The sequence below is a fragment of the Microchirus variegatus genome (assembly GCF_963457635.1).
Source record: "Microchirus variegatus genome assembly, chromosome: 1".
Lineage (NCBI taxonomy): Eukaryota > Metazoa > Chordata > Actinopteri > Pleuronectiformes > Soleidae > Microchirus > Microchirus variegatus.
In genome coordinates this window covers 28,874,071-28,896,737 of record NC_139802.1, presented here as the reverse complement: position 1 = coordinate 28,896,737, position 22,667 = coordinate 28,874,071, and the positions used below count along the sequence as shown (strand labels likewise).

At 40.0% G+C, this 22,667-nt stretch overlaps 1 protein-coding gene across 1 annotated transcript in view; it reads left to right on the top strand.

Annotated features, from left to right (window-relative positions):
- LOC310934382 (interleukin-1 receptor accessory protein-like 1) overlaps window positions 1-22,667 on the top strand; it is a gene marked incomplete at both ends in the record, with an annotated part of 194,251 nt that overhangs the window by 67,798 nt on the left and 103,786 nt on the right. Inside the window, 2 exons of the mRNA XM_083898094.1 lie at window positions 16,911-17,097; window positions 17,311-17,464. Of these exons, the coding sequence (XP_083754220.1) occupies window positions 16,911-17,097; window positions 17,311-17,464 (341 nt within the window). The remainder of the gene's footprint in view (window positions 1-16,910; window positions 17,098-17,310; window positions 17,465-22,667) is intronic.

Below are 22,667 nucleotides of genomic sequence, written 5' to 3'. Positions count from 1 at the left end.
AATCTACTAAGCATCATTCAACTGAATGAGGTTCCCCTGCTTGCTAAATTATTTCTTTATTCTCCTCTGGTGGATTGTAGGCCATGTGGTGCAATTGGTAAACCCATTTCTCTCAGGCCTTTGCAAGTACTTTTCTCTAAAAGTGTGAAAGAGTGATATGAAAAAGAATGGACAGCAATTCATTACAGCAAGACGGAGGAAAATCCAGGGACTCTGTTCCTTTTCCACTTGCTGGATGGTGGATGGGGGAGACAATTGTTTGATTTATGACTTCAATAATGTGGGAAAAATTTCTGGCTTTGAAACTCATAACGGCAGAAGTTTTCATTATGCCATGTAGGTTTGGCTGTGGCCAGCGAGAGAAAAAGGCAAAGCTCCTGTTACTGAGCCCATAGGTGTTTCTTTTTTTGATATTACTGAAAGATGGGAGTGTAATCTTGTGAAAATTACAAAATAAATTCATTCATCTTTCAGAGCTAATGCAATTAATTTGGAACAGGTAAATTACATGCTATTTATTGTTTTTCATAAGCTCGATTCTAAGAGGTTTTAGTAATTATACACCATTAACACTGAACCGGCAGCACCAATTCTACAGTCCTCTATTCAGTAGCGATGGCATCGTTTTCTGGAGGTAGACAATCACTTAGCTCAGAGTTATTGTGTCATCACACAGAAAGTAGTACCATGAGGTTTGATTTGGAACGCATGGAGTTGCTTGGTTGCCAGTCTCATTCACAAACAAATTTAGGAGCAACACTTATATTTTGCCATCATGGAGATAAATAACACGAGTTGTGATTACAAAGTACTTTTCATTTGCACAGGATATCTCTCTGTGGGCCAGTGTTACCTGTGTCTGCTTTCTGCAGGCTGTAACCATGTTTTTGCAAGACAAGTGCAGTCCGCTCACTCACTATTCATATCCGACATGGAATATTTACAACACTGACCTTTATTCTCAAACTGCCAGCATTGATGCTACAATCAGCTCTGCTGATTTCTTGTGTTAATCAAAGCCTCCATTGCAGCTGGGTGTGTTCACATGCTCACACTGATTATCTTGCTCTTTTGATTCACACAGCAAGACCACGTTAGGTAGACTTGTGTGATTTCTAGAGAAAACATTGAACTCATTTAAGAAATAAAGGAAACCATAATTTTTATTTCACTTATTGTGAATTAAAGGGAGCATTGGTTGCCACAGGAAGTTCTTGAAATTCTATACACCTGGCGTTCATGAACATAACCCATACACAAGCCAGTATCTACGTCCTTACTCTCATTAAGTAATAGAAAATCCCTCTTTCCAATGAAAACTGAACACAAAAGTTATATTGTAACCAAGCGATTACCTTTTGCAAACATTTCAGCAGATTCCAGGAACTGCTCTTGTGTCTTATAAAGGCCTTTTTCTTAAATAACAAGACATCTATTCTATTACCATTTTCTGTTGATAGATGAGCCCACTAATTGTATTCACTGAACTAAAAAAAAAAAAATAAGAATAATTTGTCAGAAGGTGTTTACTGTCTGATTTGTAACACTCGAGCTGAGAGGGACAAAAAAAAAAGCTGAGTTGTGTGCAAACCTGCACATGCTCGATTATTTAGTCATAACTTATTAACCTTGTAGGTAAAGGTTGCTTTCCCTTCACTGGCTCATTAGTTGACTCTATACAGTGACATACTGTAATGTGGCATTTAACAGGGGCGGAGCCTGTTGTGTAAAGATAGGACAGTGTAAATGTACCTGTGTGTATCATGTTGAATTTAACATGGCGCCCAGCAATAAATCATCGAAATGTCAAATGAGAACGATTTAGAGTCATATACTGTGAGTTTTTATAATTAATAAGTGCCAATGACTGACAGGACAATGGTGTCTGGGGAACAAACTTTATATTGCTTCCAAATATCAGGTCAAACTGAATTCATATTTGGTGTAGAATGAAAATGCTGAATTACATTTTTTCATGTGATGTGCTGCCTTTGTGTGAGTCAGTGTCAGAGATTAAACGGAGCCACTCCAAAGTACTTCAGCAGTAATAACACTTGAACACATGCTGCTTTTAAAGACAAAGCTTTTGATCTTAAATGGCTACAATATGACATTTGATTTTGTCACATTCTTCTATTATTTCCTTTACATACACGACCAACGTTTTGTCCATTTTCCTTCTAATTAATATAGCTACTAAAGTTGATGACCAAAACTGAATAATTATGGAATTGATGAATATTTCAATTAATAAAAGGTTAAATAAAACAGTTAGAGATTAATAATAACAAAAGTAAAGGCATAATCTGTCAAATTAATTCAGTACATCGGTTTGTCGTGTACCTTTTATCTCCTGATGTGTTAACACTTTGTGGTGTTGATAACACTAGTGCAGTGCCCGTAGGAAGTATGTATTCCTATAGGTGGAACTGAAGAAGATTTTTCAGTTATTCAGGTAATGCATGATAAGGAACATAAAAGCTAAAATAAGCCTCTTCACTCCCACCTCCCCAACCCAGACAGCGCAGCTGCTGCTGATGAGCCGCTGCCTGCCTAGTGTAGCGTGATAAATCAGCGAAAATTAAAATTCCTCCAAAAAATTTGAAAATCAAGGATGCACACGATCGGGCCATGCTCAACCCATATCCAAAGTCTTAGGGTGATTTGACGGTCAGGGAGATATGCCTGTCACATACAGACAGACAGACAGACAACGCTTTATAGATAGATGTTAAAATGTACGGGAATGGATTGGATTCATCCAAATGTAGAAACTCAGAGCAGCACATTGAGCAGTCGTCATGACTCATTTTAATATCCAGTCACTGCGGCCAAATCAGGAGATTGCTCTTTTCTCTTGTCTCTATAGATGATCAGCACTCACATGTGTTAACATATCACCATAGCAATGACGCTCTCGATCGCCACTGTTGCTTCAGAGAAAGAAGGGAATTAGAGGGTACAACAAATAAATCACAGCACAAGTTAAAAAATTGCTTCTCACTGGATCCATTTCATATTACAAATTATAACTTCTGTTCTATCCCAGTCGTCATGGGCCCCCACAGTGTTACTGTCAACAAACATATGTTACTCTGCATCATTTCTGGAGAAGTTCTTGTGATTAAACCACATCAAGACTAATCTATGCAGAATACTAATGCGAGTACTGAAGAAAGGCAATAGCTATCATTGAGCAGCCTTTTATTAAAATGTGTTATTTATGTGTTGGGTGAATTGAAAGGCTGTCAACACAGGTCAAATAAAGTTATCCAAGTCTCCACATGCATCTTTAATTTTAATTCAAAATTTGATTACTTGGCATCATAATTATAATCATTTTGTTTACCCAGGAACCTTTAAAAACACACGTTTTTGAAGTCTTCTGAGAAAGTTTTCTTTCTTCCTTTTTCACAAGCTGCATAACAGAGGAGAAGTAGCACATCTTAAGTAAAGCCATAGTTCAATAAAAAAATGGTTGCTATGGTGACCCGACACCAAACATCATATAATTGGACAATCATAGCAGTTCTGTCAGATTGATTTTGTGGATTTCCATTGTCCAGAGCCCTCACACACAAGATTTATGTGGAGCCATGCATTTTAAACACCATTGTTAATGTGAAGACACCACTGCCAACAGTTCATCATATTCTGTTTACTGTGAATCATCAGTTAATCCACTCCTGACAAGCACATACAGTATTTTTAATGCAAAATTCTCTTTAGATTACCATTAAGTGTTCCTGTTCCATTCAAATTTCACGTAAATATAATTGAATGGAAACATGGTTAGTGTCGTATAGAAACAGAAGCTCCTCTTTTTATGTTCAGTGTAAGTGTGTTCAATATATGAGACCATGTGTTCACATAAAGAGAGGAGATTTCTGCCACTTGTGTGTAACAGGTGTTCTTGCATTAGGCTAAAATGAAGCATGTGGGCAGAATATTCATGAGGCACCTCTACAACAGCTTCACATCAGCACACACACACACAACACACTGCTGCAGGGTTACTGGCAACGTCTCCTACCTTGCTTCCTTAAAAATTGAGGTCAGTGTCTTATTACAATGCAGAACTGTCATGACCAAAATTGTTTCAAAGCAATTGTCAAACCTTGCAATGCAAAATGATAAGATTACTGATACACTGGCAACAAATATTGAGGTTTTAATACCATAAAATATGTTGCCTCCCCATCACTTTGCCTCACCCGCATTGCTTTCTCCTGACTCCTGGCAGTGGCATTTCTTTTGAATTATCATCTTGGGTCATGCATCATAATGTAAATGATCCTGCAAATTCCCACCCATAGTTGTACAAAGTGGTTTGAGAAGAAAGAATCGAGGCTTTTTTGAGAGAAAATAAAACAGCGCAAGTGTCTTCAAACCAAACTTTCATCAAGTTACAAGTGAACAAAACAAGACCGATGTCACAGACACGGGACATTTGTCAATGTGCGTTGTCTCTGTGAAGGAAAGCACAGCAAAGAATAATAGAAATATGCTCTGTGAGCAGCTTGGTCACCATGTGGCATCATGCAAATGATGACAGAGACCCATCTGCACTGCGGAAAAAAAACACAAACGTCTTAATGAGGTTTGCAGTTTGCAAAGTTTCAAGTCTAGAAACACAGCTGGGGAGAAGAAAAGTGGGCAACGGCACAGTAAAAACAATTATTACCAGTAAATTTAAAGCTGTACTTCATGACTTTTAAATATAAATAAATGTTACATTTAAACCACAGTCAAATTAATCCACGCAATGCTGATTAAGCCCATCAGCTCCACACAACTCTCTCTGTGTCTCTGTATAATGGTGATATCACCATTACCCACTCCACACAGGAAGTCATTTGTTTTATGTCGAGACAGACAGACAGAGGCTACAGCAACATTGAGCTGAGTTAAGTGAGATGAGTGCAAACAGGTCAGAGTAGTGCCCACGAAAAGTTCAGTGAATTCTACTGCTAAAAAAAAACATGGTCATTTAGGATGGTCATTCAGTAGTTTGATGGGATAAACACACTGCTGCTGTATACACACTAAAGCCCAAGTGTCCGTCACTCTGTCAAGGGACAACAGAGCAGCAAGGACTGCGATTGGTCCTCAGCCAGTCTCTGGGCGGCATCAACGGTCATGCGGTGGGTGCCCTGATGATTAATATGAGGTATGGCATGGAAGTTCATCAAATTTGCTAGCCGACATTCGGAAGTAGGGTTTTCTTCGTCCCTCGGTCCAATAAGACTGTTAAATTCCCCTGCCATCAGTCTCAGTACATTTAGTGGATGTACATTCCACCTCCGGACACGTCTCCTCAGTCTTCCACGTCTCCATTTTTGTATCAAAAGTATCTGTGTTTCAATGTTCTTCAGCTGCAACAACAACAACAGTCTTTCTCTCTCGGACGTCATTGCTCACTGTAGCCAGAAGCACAACAACCTTGCATAGCGACCCCTACTGATCGGGCGGGAAATAGCAGTGCGTATTCGGCACCACGACGGAGAATTATGAGCACTTGAGGGGTCTCCATGGTTACACAATTGGATAACGCATTATGCAGTCATAGAAGTATAATGTGGCCCTAACACTCCTTCAGTCAGATCTGATAGTACTGCTTGAAAGAGCCTGTTTTCAGATGAAGGACTCTGGTACAAATAATGTTACATCACCTCTGATTATTGAGACCAAAGAGAGGTAGAATAATTATGTCAATAACAACAACAAAATCGGCAAGCGTTACACGCTGTGTAGCTTTAAAGTAATTCGGTAATGAATAGCAGTGTCCTTAAAACTGCTGGACTTGTCTTTTTGATAAGTAAACTCACACAACACACACACACACACACTGTTGCAGCATTACTGGCAAATTTTCCCTTGCAAATTCTGCACAGTCACACACAACTAAATACATTACGGACATATGACAAGAGAGTGCCCACGCCGCATACGTCACAGGATTGAAGGGGAGGAGGTGATCACTGCCACTTCAGTCAAATCCAGGTCACCACTCGGCTGCTTCAGATGTTTTACCCCCAGGAGCTCTGTCGTACGCAGAGCAAAAACATCTGCGTCTGTGGAGTGGGTCGCTTACTGTAGAGTGACAGAAAACAAACACAGAACACAAATGGGCCACCCTGGTACTTGGAGGATACTGCTAACTCCCCAGCACTGCTGCCAGTGTGTCTCTAAGCCAATTAGCATGACAGAGTTGCTAATTCACTCACAGCAGACACAATAGAGGAGAAGCTGCTGCAGTGAACAACATGGAAAAAAGGTTGGAGATTCACTGGTTTGCATCTATAGCCTCTTTCTAGATAAAATTTGCTCGATTTCACCTGTGATTGTGAACCCACTAAAACAAAGGCGATTAACACTATTCTCTTTGCCAATGGTTGTAATGTCCTCTGGTGTTTTTTTGCCCACTAAATGTGAAGTCACAGACCTGCTGGAAACGAAACAATTCATAGGAAGAAGAGAACAACGAGTGAATAATTGGAAATCACATGAAAAAAAAATGTAAGTAAAAAAAAAAAGTAAGAGGGAGTGAAGTTGAAATGGGGTCATAACAGCCAGAAGATGAAAGCTGGTCTGCTGGAAATGAGGCCAGAATTTGCATTGCTGCTAAAATTCATGCAGACAAAAACGAAATAAGCACAATCACCCTGGTCTTCTGTGTCTGATATTTTAACACGACCAACGATCACATCGCACCACAAAATATGACAGTGTCCATGGCATGAGAAGAGCCTGCAGATGAGAGATGAGAGGACAGTTTGTATCTAAAAGTGTCACATGGTGGCATATAAATCAGGTTTTACTTGCTATCTGATGCCAAATGCTCACTTGTAGCTATAAAAATGTGTAGGTATGATTTAGGTCTCGGGACTGATCAGATGAGAGGGACCTTGTCAGTTTCTGTCTGTGACAGGTGGTCCTGACGATAAAATATATGTGTGTGTGTGTGTGTTCAGAATTTAATTGCTTCAGTTCTCATTAAGGTTTTAATGTGTTTACGACATTAATCCACATCATCGCTTGTTTAAATTTGAGGAATAATGGCTTAAAAACTGGCAGAAATGTCACAAAGCACAAGTGGGAGGTCATTAAATTGGATTTAATTTTTTCAGTGCAGCGCTCAGTCACTGTTAGCTCTCTGCAAAATAATCAACATCATCAACAATCATCAAAAGTAACACACTGCTTCTTCAAATGCCATACTGTTTCTTGAGTGGCTTTAAATTAACACGCAAATAAACACTTTTTTTCCAACACATAAAATGGAAGAAATAAGCTTAAAACCCGAGAATTCCTAATCAAACACACCCACACACAATGCATCGATCGCTGTGGAAAGTGCAGGGATTACAGTGTCAGATTAAGGACAGATGTAGCAGCACTCGGAGGATCCCACTTCTTGGCAGTTAGCTAATGTCTCACCTCTGACCCTGTTCACCGGTGTTGGCAGGCTGCCACTGTCCCAAGCTTATTAATGGGTTTCCTGCATGCCCTGCCAGGAATGGACTGTCACCGTCAGAGGACAATGGGAGGGGAAGATAACAAAGGAGTGAGTGTGCATCCCTGTGCATGCATCCATTTGCCTGAGTTACCGCTGTGAGTGCACCTCACCTGGCACCTGTGCATACTCATGCACACCGAGAGCTCATACATGCATTAAAAAGCATTCCCACACCGCAGCCATGTCGCCTGTATTAGTATTCGTAGGCAGGAGTGGCTGGTGATCTCTCAGGGAAGTGACAGTCAGAATGGGCCGTCTGGAACACTCTGTCATTCAGCCCGAGTCAGAGCCTGTCCAATTGATCCAGCCCAGCTGTCAAAGCCAATGAGAGACACTGGACTAAGGAGCAGCAGAGACGGCTTGCGCTGCCATGGACTGTGGATGATGTATAATTTAAGGATTGTGTTTGTTTTATAAAGCTACCTGGCAAGAGACGGTTGGTTAGCTGTGGCTCTGTGCAAAAGCTTTGCAGACGAGTGCTATAACAGGGACACCTTGATGGATGTTTGTTAACAGAGTTTGTAGTTAAGTCCTGTGCCGTCTCAAGGCCCATATCGATGAGTTTTTAATCAATAATGTATCACAAATAGCAGAGATAATTCTGCCGCGTCGTTTGCAAAAGGTCAAGATAACATACGAAGAATTTCACATGAAATTATATTTATTTTACAACCTTGTCTCTTTGCCATGCTGCAGCATTGTTTGCTACTATAGTCGTTTTTCAACATTTTACCAAGAAATCTGAAGTTATTGAAGCATGGACCATGAGTTTCATAGTTTCATAGAGGAGAGGGTGGTGCTGGGGGAACATTAGCCCTTTAAGGCCTAAGCCTATTGTATAGGTCTCTGCTCAAAAACTGCACAGTCATAATGAAATGAGTATATCTCTGCAACCACAAGGTCTAATTGAATACTGTACATAGTAAATGGAACACTCGTGGGATTTTCTGAGATGTGTAAATAATAGTGCGTGTTACTGATGAAGAGTAAATGAAGATGGCACACAAGAAACTGAAAAGAATTCAGCCTCGCCTGAAAAAAAAAGCCAATTCAGGTTGAGTATCTGTTTGGAATGATGCAGATGAATCTCTAAACTTCAATCAAATCAAAGTACAACAGGTGAACATCATCTCTGCAAAGTTTGACTTTGATCAAGTGAAGCAGAACAAAACTAGAGAGGTACAAAAAGTACAGACGAGGTCTCATTTGTCACATTTTAGAAACATCTGTGCCAACTACTTTTTTTCCACTTTTATTTATTTTTTTATTCACTTGGTCGTGACAACAAACAAACACTTTGAAGCAGAGTTCAGCTAAAAATAATAATTTCACATGAGTACTTCAAGAAGTTTACTCATGAGAGCGTTGATGCCAGATCACTGGCAGCAGTTGTTTGTAGTGCCCAGGTGGGTTTTTTAGTTCATTGTGTGATATGGATTTGCCAAGTTGCTGTAACCACCAGCCACGGAACATTGATGATGTTCACCTATATTCAGTATTCTTTACAGCTGAGAGACTGCTTTGTGGAGACAGTGTTTGGACAGGCTTTTAGTCGGCTCTGTGTGCTTTAGCCGAGGCTGTTTTCCAGCAGCCATTGTCTGATGATGTATGGGCTACTGCTGGGGTTCAGTACACCTTTCACACTATGCCTTATTCAGCTGTGAGGTGCCAATGTGAAGGTGGCCAGATAGGCGCTGTGAAAACCTGATGTTAAAATGGTAGAGTGGGAGAAAAGTGCACACATGGAATTATGTCAGGGGCATGTGCTGGTTTTGTTTTCTTCTTTGCTTCCCCCACCCCCCCTTATTTAGTTTCTCCAGTGCAGAGAATCCCAAATACATTTATTTCTTGTATAATTGCATTGAAGTAAGGCCTCGCACAGTTACATGTGAAGCTGCAAGTGTAGCATGGATATTTAAATGAATCTATGCAAATATCACAAACAAATATTGGTAAAATCCCATAAACTGTAACACATTTTATGGGATTTTTGGCCGTGTGTCAAATTAAAAGCAGAACATTGTGTCATGCAGAATGGGAATTGGCTGTGGTATTTCAGTGAGGCAGTTAAAGCCGCCAACATGTAGCTCCATACGTGCTTATTTTGATAAATGTATGTACACGATATAGAGGGCTGTCTTTGTAGAAATTGGAATATAAGTTTTATCCACCGTTTGCATGCATTAAAGTCTCAACCAATTTCTCTACATGTCTCTTATGCTCCCTCTGATTGGTCATTTGTCCCATGCCCGACTCCATTTGATTAAGCCAGAGCTTAAATGGATCCTGGCTTCAAGGAGCAGTGGGAGAGGAAGTTGTCTCCAGAGATTATATTGTGAGAGACCTATTGAGTAAAATCAGCTGTCACAGTCTGCATTACTCCCCAGAACGAACCAGTGGAAGGTCATATATGACCAGTTTTTTCATTTCTTATTTCATAGCATCAATTTATTATCAATCTCACCCACACATGTAGCACTCCACTTCCACCTTTTTTCAATTTGGATTTTACACACTAGAATATCACCCTGAATACTTCGATATCATCTACTCCATCCTTAGCAGAACCTGCACATACAGTACATCCAGCCTCTTGGCCCCCCGAGCTGAAGAAGTCATCAAACAAGATGCCAAACTATTGCTATCTGATGGCAGAGACACTGACCTTCTCTTCCTCATATCTGATGGTGGTTTTTATCTGCCAGACAAATGTCAGAAATGCCGTTCTCCAAGCACAATCACTTTGGCCTCAGAGCCAACATCCCCCTTCACCCAACCACCCCCACCCATCTTTTCCCTCTGGATTTTGAACAGTGCAGCTCCAAGCAAGATATCTGCAGTACCACAGCTGTCAGTCAAAGTGCAACAGAGGAGAGAACTCGCAGCTCGCCTGAATCCTAAGGGTGAGAGTATAATGGACTGAGGCTTGAAACAGAAAACTTAATTAGAATTTCATAAAACTGGAATTGCTCGTTTAAATGTTAGTGATACTGTTTGTCGTAAAAAATATTTGACAAGGTGTTATCACAATCAAACACAGCTTATGTACCATCACTATCATCTGTGCTTCAAAAGCAAATGTATTAATGTAGCTAAAACTAATACAGAAAAAAACATAATGATGGTGATTGATTTAACTCTAGGTTGCAGCTTGTAGTGCTGTTAAACTGTTTTATTCATTTATCCACCACAATTTATATCAATAGCAGAAAAACCTCCCAGCAGTGCAGTTACAGTACACTTCAATTCAAATTATTATCAACACCTCTTTGCATCAATGTCAACAATGGCTGAACACTACAACATTTATGAGGAAAGATTTATTGCAAGTCTTTTATATTAGACAGCATTAGTTTTAACTAACGTAGCGTAACAAATAATCTGCCACCTGAGTGCAAGCTCTGCATCCAAATCAGCAATGTATTATTCCTTTTTCTTCTGTATTCTTTAGGCACAAACACAGACTGTGGTCTGCCAGTACCGTGAACAGTAGTGTATACTGTACACCTGTTTTGTGTTCTCATATTTACGCATTATGTCTAATACCTCTGTTCTGTGATATTTTTTAGTATTATTATTTTTAAGCTAAATGCAGTAAAGTGAAGCAAGACTTTGGTATTTCTGTATGGAGCTTTCATGCTCTGCACAGGCATCAGTCTGAAGACATGTAGGTCTGGTTGTTTGTCTGTATCCTTTGGCCTGGACTGGTGATGACCAGTCCTGGTGGTATAGTGCCTTTTACCCAGTGTTAGCTGAGATCCCCACAAGATAAGTCAATGAATAGAAAAGAAAGCAATGACCCTGTCCTTAATATTTCTTGCACAGCTGTACAGGACATTTCTCACCAAGGTCTCCTTGAGATAATGCTTCACTTGTCCAAAAGAGTAATAATACACTGTCTGGAAAAAAAAGTCACACTCTTGAATATTTTTGTTAAACTGCTGTTAGCTTGATTGCAACATGAATCCATTTTCACCAATGTCCCATTTAATTTTCATCAAGATTTTGTATTTATGATGGAAGACTTGGACTGCTCTTTCTCACACATCATTTTGCTGAACCGTAGCCTGACAAACTGAGACAGCTCCAGATCATAACACAGTCTCCACATGCTTGTACTGTAGACACTTAGTGAAATATTAGACTATATTACTTTTTTTTCCTGTGGCAGGGCAGTCTATTTACCACCGTATGTTTCGTCCCACTAAAGCTCCACCTTATTCTGGTACCACCTTTGCTGCTATAATATGCAGAGCAGTATGTTGCTCATGCATACACCCAGAAGGGCTGGAGACCCATGAATAAAGTCATGATGGCATTAGAGGAGAATTAAAATTGAGACAAATGGTATGTGCTTGTTATGAGATCAGGCTACTATATTGCTATGCTATATCTGCTCATATGCTGTGAAGAGGTCAGGAGGCAACACTGAGTCAACACTCTTCACCACTGTCTCCAATTACATATTCAGAGGACACAAAGACCCTGATCTCAATGTGTGTGTGGGTCTAAAGTCTAAAGCCAGCTCCCGTCTACATAACCAAAGATGCCTTTGTTTACACTTGTGTGAACACACTGGCATAGCCCAGGTACACCACATACACATGATAGATGCAGGTAAACAGGATGACAAGTCAACCCTAACCCAGGATGACAACATCTTCAATGTTGAGAAACGGATGTAATGGCTGTCCACATTAGCCTTGCAGCAAGGCCAGATATTGAGAGACAACCATTGTCCACAATCAAATCAATTAATCAATCCCTGCTGTATTAAAGTAAACGTATAGACCACTTTATTCGGCAGACTAGACACTTGTCACCATAGACTCCTGCGCTATGTTCCGCATTAGGACTTTCAAAATGTGATACTTGGAAAACATCAAACTTAAACATTAAAGCTCAAAATAGAAGAGCATCAGACCTTTTGAAATAATTTCCATGTGGTCCAGCAGAGGGCATTGTGAGTACAACATGGCCTTAGATCCATTTTGAATGTCCTCTTGGTCGATCAGATAAAGGACAGTTGTTGTTGTTTTGCTGTGAAAATAGACCGACAAAATAATCTGAAAAGCAATGTGCTGAAATATTTGTTGGTTGTCCACCAAAGATGGCAAAGTGACAAAGAAATTGGCTGACTCACCTGTTATATAATAACAACAATATGGTTATCCTTTTAGATACCACTGTTAACATCACAAAAGTGGCACTGTTTGATATCGATTAGCATCCGAGTATCAATTTTGTTTGACGACACTATTCACTGTTTATCCTTGAGATGGTTGTTTGTGAAAATCCCAGAAGATCAGCACTTTCTGAAATGCTCAGACCAGCATCTGGCACCAGCAGCCATGCTGTTTTCAAAGTCACTTATATAATCTTTCTTTGTTATTCTGAAGCCTGGTTTGAACTCCAGCAGTTCATCCTTTCAATATCGACATGCCGAAATGCATTGAGTTTCTGCCATGTAATTGGCTGATTAGTGAGTGTATTTCCCATTATTTCCAAGTTCATATACTGTATGCGTTAGGGCAGTTGCAGTGGAGAAACTGAATTACCTGCAGAGCTATGTGTTCCTCCCTGAGAAATTGTGTTCGACACGACTGGAGAGAGAAAAGGACGAGCGGAGGCAGGGACAGAGACAAACCATGTCCAGAGAAAGGCAGGGAGACAAACATTGTTCATAAGGCAGGAGGGTGGTTGTTCCAGCATGGCAGACAAGTGCCACACTCTCAGACAGGGGCTAAGTAGGAGTGCATTGGCCCACACTCAGATTTAGGGAGCAGTGGTGCTTAATCATCCCAGGCTTGGTGCAGGAGTTGACAGGTGAGTTATGAGCGAGTGATACAGGTAGGAGACCCAGTCTCCCCACAGCTGACTGTGACCTTCGCTCCAGCCATAAATAAAACAGGGATCATAAAACACTGATTTAAGATAACTGGGCCAGTCCTATCTGGGATAATCTTGGATTGGCATGGGCAGGTAAGGTATTATGTTTTGTGTATTATGTTGACATTGTAATGCTTCGGTCTAATTTCAGTCTCTCGCCCAGTATCCAAAAAAACTTTCTCTCCTCTCAGACTTTTCTTTGTCTTGTGCCAGGTTGGACTCAGACCTGTCTGGGTCTCAGCCATCATGGGATGTCGCCTATTTTTTCCTGCCTGTCTAAAGCCATTGCTTCAACTGTCTCCTAAGTGATCACTTCAAATCATGCCTGGCTGCATTATCTGTCTGATATGCTCTCTCAGGAAAAAAATCTTGGCAACTTTTACATCTGTCCTTTTACATCCTGACATAGACTTGGGTGACATTGTGATCCTGACTTAAGGATATGCTAATGCACCTGGTAACAAGCAGAATAGTACGAGTCATGTCACTTTGCTCTGCATTGATGTACTCTTTTAAATTTAAAGACAGCTCCAGCAGTTTCAGATGAATTTTCCCTTCCACGAACTTCATATTATTAAAAAAACTACATGGGAATAAACTAAAAATCTCAATAGATAAAACTGAGCAACCGATAAACACACAGTTTTATTCATGAAGTGCTTTTCTTATGCAAAGGAAAACCTGAGGTGATGTTTAAAAACATTTAAAAAATAATGAAGAGCTGGAATTGTAAGAAATCAATACAAAGTAAAAAAAAATAAAAAATACCACCCACAGCACATTTTTAAAAAGAGCACAAAAAACTTAAGAATACTGTTTAAAGACATACAATAGAAAAAGGGAATACAAATGTGAAAAACTGCTTAAAATACAGTACATTTAAAGTATATTACATTTTCAATAAGCTAAGCAGTAAGCTAAAATACAGGATTGAAATTAATTTGCATGCTTAATTACAAGACTGATTGTCTTTTAAAACAATGCTCCAGCGATAGTTTGTTTCAACTTTTCTTTATGATTGCTTGTGACAATTCGGATGTTGCCTTTTTTTTTCTTTTTTTTTTTTAAATTACAACCTTTTCAGAACAGTCTTTGAGTTTTTGCACATCGGTGTTTGACATGACATTTAAAAATGTAAATGGAAAGCATTTCAGTAGTTGTAAATCCTTTCTATATTGTGCATTTATATCTCTTTTTTTGTTGCAAAACACTTTGAATAATTAAATCTTTTATGCATCGCGTCCTTTCGCCTTGTGACATCGCCGTTACACTGAGACAATTCCCCAAGAATTAGTTGAGCATAAGCTCTAATGAATGATCAGTGGTTACTCCACTATCTAATTTCTATTACGGAGGAGTTGGTTTAATTAAGATACTCATTAAGTTAGTTCATTAATTTTCCCACAGGTGCCGCTGACTCTCAGGAGATTTTTCCAATCAATTCTGCCTCCTCTTATTTAATATCTGAACACTTACTGAGTTTAAGGGCAGGTAGGAAAAACTATACAAGATGCAATGACTGCCTACATGAATGTATGTATTAGCCATATGGTGTGTCGGTCATAATCCTGTCAGCAGTCTGCTTAACTCTGACCACTGCCTATAATTTCACTGCATTGGCTGCATATTGCAGCTGCCAGCCCTCCAGTCGTATACAGTATAGCTGTCATCCTGACATTTCTCTGTTGATGTATGCAGGATGCTCTGTATCAGTGTCTTGACATTGCACATCCCCTTCAATATGACACATTTGACAGACATTCTATTCCATTAATTCCATGGCATCACCCTACTTGTTATTACTGGTATAGTTGAGTATTGAATGTGTACGTAGCATGGGGTTGAGTCTCAGGAGTAGCAGCAGTAACAGGATCGCTTTTCTGCGTATATTATGTCCGGATAGGTTTCATGATCCGCCGTACCTGCTTAGTGAATAGCCAGGAGATCGCCATAGCTCCTCGGGCTCAAAAGGCATTGTGATGGATGTGAAGTGTTGGAAAGACACTGTAGGACAAAGTGTTGGCCCACACCATCGATCACTCATGCGGAGTGGATGACAGAATCTCTCTCTCTCCACCAGCAGGCGAGTTTTATCAGCGTTGGCCAGAATATTTAACAGGGAGGAGAGCACACCCATGGGATCTCATTTGCACAGGTGTCCATCTGGTAGAAGTTGTCTGGGATAATCTCCACATCATGTCACATTTGCATCCCACCTTCATGAAAACGGCACACTTGCTGCACGCACGCTGCGCACACGCTGCACACACACACTGCACACACAACGCATTGCCCGGTTCGAAGGGCGAGGCATTGTTTGTTTTTTCGACCCTGTAGCGAAGACCAGCATGTGTTGTGCTAATCCACGAAGCAGCTAATGCTGTGCAATTATGTGAGGATTTAACATGGTTGTAATTGTTTGTTGGTTCAGCTCAATTTGTGTAACCAGCTTTGGTTGGAAAATTAGCAATAAGATTTTGCTAAACACTGCCAATTTGTTTGGTCTTTTAACCAGAAGGGATTTACTGCAGGCGTGCTGCAGCACTTGTCAGTTGTGACAGTCTTATTAGCCAGTTTGGGCAAAGAAAAGTTGCTCTCATTGAATTCATTGATCATCACAGACCTTTGCTTCAGTTCCTCTCTTTCAAACAGCACAACGTTCACCGTGAATCAATGTGTTCATTGATTCCCATGTTCTGTTAAGAATTATTCAACCAGCAGATTCAATCTCCAAATCGCCATTTCATTAATGACCCAAACAGCACTGCTGTAAAAGCTTTGCAGCTGTGCCTTCCTCTCATGTGGCTGTGGAGCGACACTCTGATCCACAGCCCAGACTAGTTTAAACAGACCAGAGCATCACAAATCACTGCAGGGATACACAACGATATACCAAGCAAGAAGAAAATGAAATGTTTATTCCATCATGGCTGAATGCTCATCAGTATCTGTGAGCCCAGAGAAGCATGCAGCCTCCAAAGATTACAAGTAATCTTGCATTTTACACCTCTGTTCCCTTGCGTTATAAATTCCGTTCTTTATGTGTATGACCTGAGCAGTTACAGTACATGAATTGCAGCAAGTAATTTTCTGCTAGCTCGCACTGTATCTGCTTAACACGTGAAAACAAAAGGCTCAATCAATCTTCAGGTTGTGTTGACATTCAAGAGGTGTCGCTCCACATTAACATGCGCCTCCCTGCCTCTTGTACACACATTACACTGTACATATAATATATTGTGTGAGTGAACAGTTTTCCATTAATATTTTAGAAGTACAGTTGTCCAGATCAATGATCATATTAGCGACTATGATTCCATATTGACACACATGCAACACAATGTGTGGAAAAAAAATAATTGAATTTATTTCCAAATAAAAGTTTTCTCTCTGTTCTTGTTTCTCTGTGCCTCGAATGATTCACATAAACACCGCTTCTGCATCTGAAAATCTTATCAGTATGATAAAAATCTCCAAATTCATAAATGTTGTATCTTGACAGGAATTCGACGTACTGCATGAAGGTGTCCATGTCTCTCACGGTGGCGGAGAACGACACAGACCTTTGCTACAACTCCAAAATGAGGTTCTTTGAGAAAGCTGAACTGAGCAAAAGCAAAGACATTACCTGCCCAGGTATCGAGGATTATATACAGCCGGGGGTGGAGCCTGAGATTGTGTGGTACAAGGTAAGCTCTTATTTGATTTTTCTTTTTATTTGATTTGTTTCTTGCAAAAATAATGACCACATTATTGTTTTGTCACAGAGGAAATGATCCTTCACTCTGCTTAATGATAAGCTCAAATATAACACGTCGCCTCTATTGCAGCATGACAAAAGGAGGATTATTCAGATTTTTCTTTTCTCTTGTGTCTTCTTGTTTTCTCTGTTCTGAATGAAGGAATGCAAGCCAAAGCAATGGAGACAAACCATAGAAAGACGGAGGGACACTCTGTCCATCCAGGATGTACGGGAAGACGACATTGGGAATTACACATGCGAATTGCAGGTCGGGAACTTTGTCGTGCGGAGAACGACGGCACTGACGGTCACAGGTAAAGAAATGTTCAACTCTTGTTCTTCGCAGTGTTAAAGCTACAGAGAGCTACTGTCGGCAAAAGCAAAAAAAAACACAAAAACAAACAGTTTTGTGCATTTAAAACTGTTTGTGCATGGTTTTCATCATGTACTGTGTTTGGTGATTGTGCTGTAAACATGTCCTCAGCTGGCGGTTGTTGGAAGAAATCTCGCTTTTTTTAAAGCTGATCCCTGCACTTTTTTTGTCGATTGTCTTTGCAACCGCTCACCTGCTTTAATTGCTAAGTGGTGGAACTCACGCAGAGCCACTTCAGCACTTTTTCTTAAGGCTGCTGAAATATTTAAGCCTCCACCTGAAGCGGTTGACAGTTCGCTCGCTGCTGACACTGTCACAGCCAAGGTTGACACAGCAGGCACAGTGGATCCAGAGATTTACAACTTAATTACACACATTTTCTTTAGTTTGCAGTCAATAAATGGCAGCACAGAGTTCATAATGACTAAATTACTATTTCTGTTTTATTTACTATTTGAGTCTCTTTCTTTTGTCAAAGAGTCCTTTAAGATTGGCTCCACTACAAAATATTCCTCACATTTCACAGCAACAGACAGTAGCTTCTCCTCTCTCTCACGCACAATGACGCAACATAGGAGTGAAGAGGTTGGAAGTGGAGGGAGGCGCGGTTACATTTAAGTGCAGCTGCCATTGTGTTTTGTTGTCTTGAGGGTCGGACAAATTGTTGGTTGTTAACCCGCTACCTGATTACACTTTATCTTCCCTTAAAAGAGACAAAGACAGACTCCAGCGAAGGCTGGGTTCAGTCGTAAATCACACCACACTTGAAAATGTCTCAAAATGTCAGCCAGTGAGAATATTCTTAATGTCTTTTCAGAACGGGGAAAGATGCTGTTGATGTAGCTAAATGCGTCATTGATAATATTCTTATCGGAAATGCATTCATTCAATGTGACTGTGTGGGATTTTCCTCACATCCAGTCCGTTTGTCATTTTAAAGGTCACTTAGAGGGGTCCTGTTGCACATAAATGTTAGTTATGGAGGTCTACTTATATACATTAACTTGTTTTTATGGTCAAAAACCTCCTAGTTGCTGTAAACGAGCCGATTGAAATCCTCTTTTCTGACGGTGTTCGTCAGCCGCGATGTTTCAGAGTGAATTCTGACCCCCAGAAGACAGAGTCTTGTGATTGGCCAGTACTATTCAGCACACCAGCTCTCAGAAGCGCAGTTCCCCCCTCTGGAACGGTGGATGCACTGCTACACTTTAAAAAATAGCTTCTTCACGACTCCCCACCGCAGTCCCTTTTATGACTTTGACCCGGAGTCAGACCCAGAGTCAGAAGACACTGTCCCTCGTGAAACACCTCCACAACGGACGTTATTCTTCTTCTGCGGTTCAATGTACGCAACCGGATGTGCCCGGAGCAGGAGGATCTGCTGTTCAGGAGAACCGCTGTTTACGTAACTATTACGGGATTTTCAGAGATCTCGCTGAGCCCCGAGATTACAATAAACACAGTGTTATCAGCAATGGCCGAACTGTTTGTTTCGAAACTTCAGGGCTTCATAAACAAGGTAATGACGCAGATACACACCAAAAAAAACAGCGTTAATAGGAACTTCCGGTCTAGGTCCGCTTTAAAACATGCTCATTGCATGCTGTGATGGCCTCTCATACTGTAAGGATAATGGATGAATGATATAAGTTCCTTTCAAGGTTAAATTAAAGACAGTTTCCTCCATCAGTATATTCAATGTTGTTCAGCTGCTGTAGTTTATGGATATTTATGACTTGGGATGCAAATAAGTTTAACTCAGAACTGGGTTTTACCGTGTGTTTTGCCTCAAGGCAACAAAGAGCAATGTGAGTTACCATTTTTGAGGCAGATTTCTGCCTCTGTTTCTTTCCTGTAAGGAAGATTTTCTTTCCTTTGGGCTTTGGAATGCTTTCTTCAATTTCTGTTTTGGATTGTTGGGTTTTTGTTTGTGGTTACTTTGTGTGTATGGTTGTTGTGGTTTTATCTATTCTGTCACTGGCATTCTATGAACATTTCAGGACAAAAAGTTGTAACTAGTTCACACCACCAAATGTATCAACATTTCTGCATCACTCTATGACTCATATTTAATCGGTGATTCTCATGATTCATTACTTTTGTCTGTAAAACATACAATTATTATTAATTTTCACAATTAATCATGATTACAAGCATTCCAGGGTTCAGTTCTTCAGGAAATTACCAGCCATTTATCCCCATTATATACAACCAGTGAGAAAATAGGGTGTAATTAAACAAAATCATTACAACATAGCTGAAAATGAAAAAAATGTCTATAGGAGGAGAAGTTAATTCTAAACTTTTATTTAATCTTACTACATTTGTGACACTTTGGTACATATTTGTTACGTCGTATTTTTACATTTTATGTTTTGAAAAACCCCAGAGATGTCATGGACGAGGCATTTTTGTGTGTATAGGCTACTTCTTTTTGAATATCCTATAAATCCTCCTCTTAACATTTCACATTAAACTTGTCAATAAACAAATCGAATAGAATTTACTTCATTTGCTTCACGAATTAGGCTCGTATTATTGCGGAAATTGCATTCGCCTTGTGAGTCATGATGAGAAACTGAAGCAGAAACTTTAACACGACCTCGCCGTTTTTCCTGTTGAGTAAACCATTTTGAAGTGTTCTCCAAATGGTTTAGAACGTTGTTTTCAAGTATTATATAAAACTTTGTCTAATTTTTACTATCAACCTCCCACAGATCATTCAAATTCATCATCAAAACCCTCTTATCAACAGCCTTCAGGCTCTCTCAAAGCAGTGCGATGGGACAAAAGGTCAGATTCCATGATAATGAGTGCAACTAAAATCATAATGAGCTCCCTCGCTGGGTGATTGGAGGCAACATTCTTTTTTTAAATGAAATTTGGGGTTTTATGTTGTCTTTGTAAAGTGCACTGTTTGATGTCTTAGATTAAACGACACAGACTAAAGGAGCAGGGATGAAACGGGTGTATACGGTAGCAGCAACTGTGACGTGTAAAGTAGACCGTCAGCGCAGCTAATGAGCCAGGACTGTTGACGCTAACCTGCTTTTCTGTTGTCGTACCAGCGCGCAATGACGTGTGTTTGGATGATGAAGAAGAGGCTGATGCATGGAAATAAACAAACGGCACGAGAAGTTCAAAACAACAAGAATAACTGTTCAAAAATAACTGCTTTTTTGCCTTTCAAACTGGTCTGAAGCCCGATCGTGTCCTTGAAAATCTGACACTTGACCTTTATTGAGTGAAGAGGAAATCAGAAATTATTATAAAGAAGTAGCCAAAAGTTATTTGACTCTTTTAAGCATACATGACATACATTCATGTCATGAGTGTAGCTCATGCAATTGCTGCACTTTATATTCCACTAGGAGGCACACCATAGAACTCAGCCTGTACACTTAGAAATAAGGGTTCCAAAAGGGTCCTTCTACAAGGGCTGAGGTTCTACCTGGAACAATTTCCTTCTGAAAAACCCTTTCAGAAGGGTTCTTGGTAACACTAATGGTTCCAGTTAGAACCATGTTGATCCAGAGAACCCTTTAAAACCCCTTTCCTGAATAAAGGGTTTTAAAAGGGTTCTTGGTGGAACCCTCCAAAAGGGTTCCAGGTGGAACCTTTGTAAAAAGGTTCTAGTCGAAGATATACATTATACTGCAAAGGACTATTGACGCTTATGCTACTTTCTTAAACACCCTTTGGCGTGTTCATGTAAATTAGGCTGCATATCAGCGCTGTGTTAGCAGGATTAGGTTTTTTGAGATCAACAACAGTAGTGATGAGACGACAAACACGTTCATTAACACAAACTTAGCTCCCTCTGTGGGCATCAAAGGCTTTGGGCTAAACTTAGTTTGTTGTCCTTTCAATATTGACTTCATTGTTTTGTTTTTAATATATGCAATCCTGTCAGCATGATGAATGTTGTTACAGCTGAAACATATTGATTTTATATACTTCTATTGTTCTCTGTGCACTGCTAAATCACTTTAGTTTTTTGCTGAGTGGAAAATAAACATGACATTTGCTTCAGTTGCAGCTTGTGAGTGAACAGGTACAGTTTAAATAATGTCACTTGTCCATTTCCACTCTGATCTCATTTAGAGAACATTAAACTTCTGTGTTCCTGTTAATATTAATAAACAATTTACCTCCTCCATTTAATATGACACCACTGCCTCTCTCCTCTATTCTGCAAACTTTATCTTCTGCCAGCACCATTTGGTGGCCATTACCAATTTCCCCTCCAATCTCCGAGTTGACTCATTAGCATATGAAGGAGGTTGGAATATAATTGCTCCTTTAATTGATGGAAGATAATTAATCTGGCCAAGGTGCCAGTGCAGAAGAGAGGGAGACGCACTCGATGGATTCAGAAATCCTTTTCTTCTTGTGAATTTGATACACAGTGAACGCAGCAGGTGCTTGATGAGGTTTATTAATTTTGCATCTTTTTTTATATCATTACCTTTGATATTTTGTCAGTCTATTAGAGAACATACTTATGAATAAAAATGAAGCATGTCATTATTCAGTGAGTCCGCTGTGGTTTGAATTCATCATCTCCCGCTGGGGCCCGACTGTGTTTTTGCAGTTATTTATTGTAGCCGTAGCAATATGTTAACTTCTTGAACTTTATCTTCTTTTGCGTTTATCTTTGAGTTGAAGCCATTATATAGATATTTGTGGGAGTCTCATCCAAGAAATTGCCACCGGTACGTGCCACAATGTCTGTATGAGTTTAACACTCTCTTGCACTCACTTGGGGGTGCATCCCTGTACATCTGGATTAATTAAGTATGTCACTGAAACATCTGGTTGCCATGGGAACGGGCGACAGTATCAGGAAAAAGGGAGAAAATATTAATTGACTGTAGACTCTTCTTCTTTTTTCTTAAGCCTAATAAAAACTTGGCTTAATGCTTGCAGACTTTGCTCTTGAATAAAGTTCAGGTTCGACCTAACTTTGCTTACATTAACCAGCAGCAGGCTGCGCAACACGAAAACCGATGCCTCCCACCGTCGCCTGTCAGCTTTCTGGTCAAACTTCGCCCTCTTCAGCTGTTGTTCCTTGACTCCCACTCGATGTGAACAGGTGCAAAACAAAACAGAGACAAAGTCATTGTACAGTCAATAATACATGC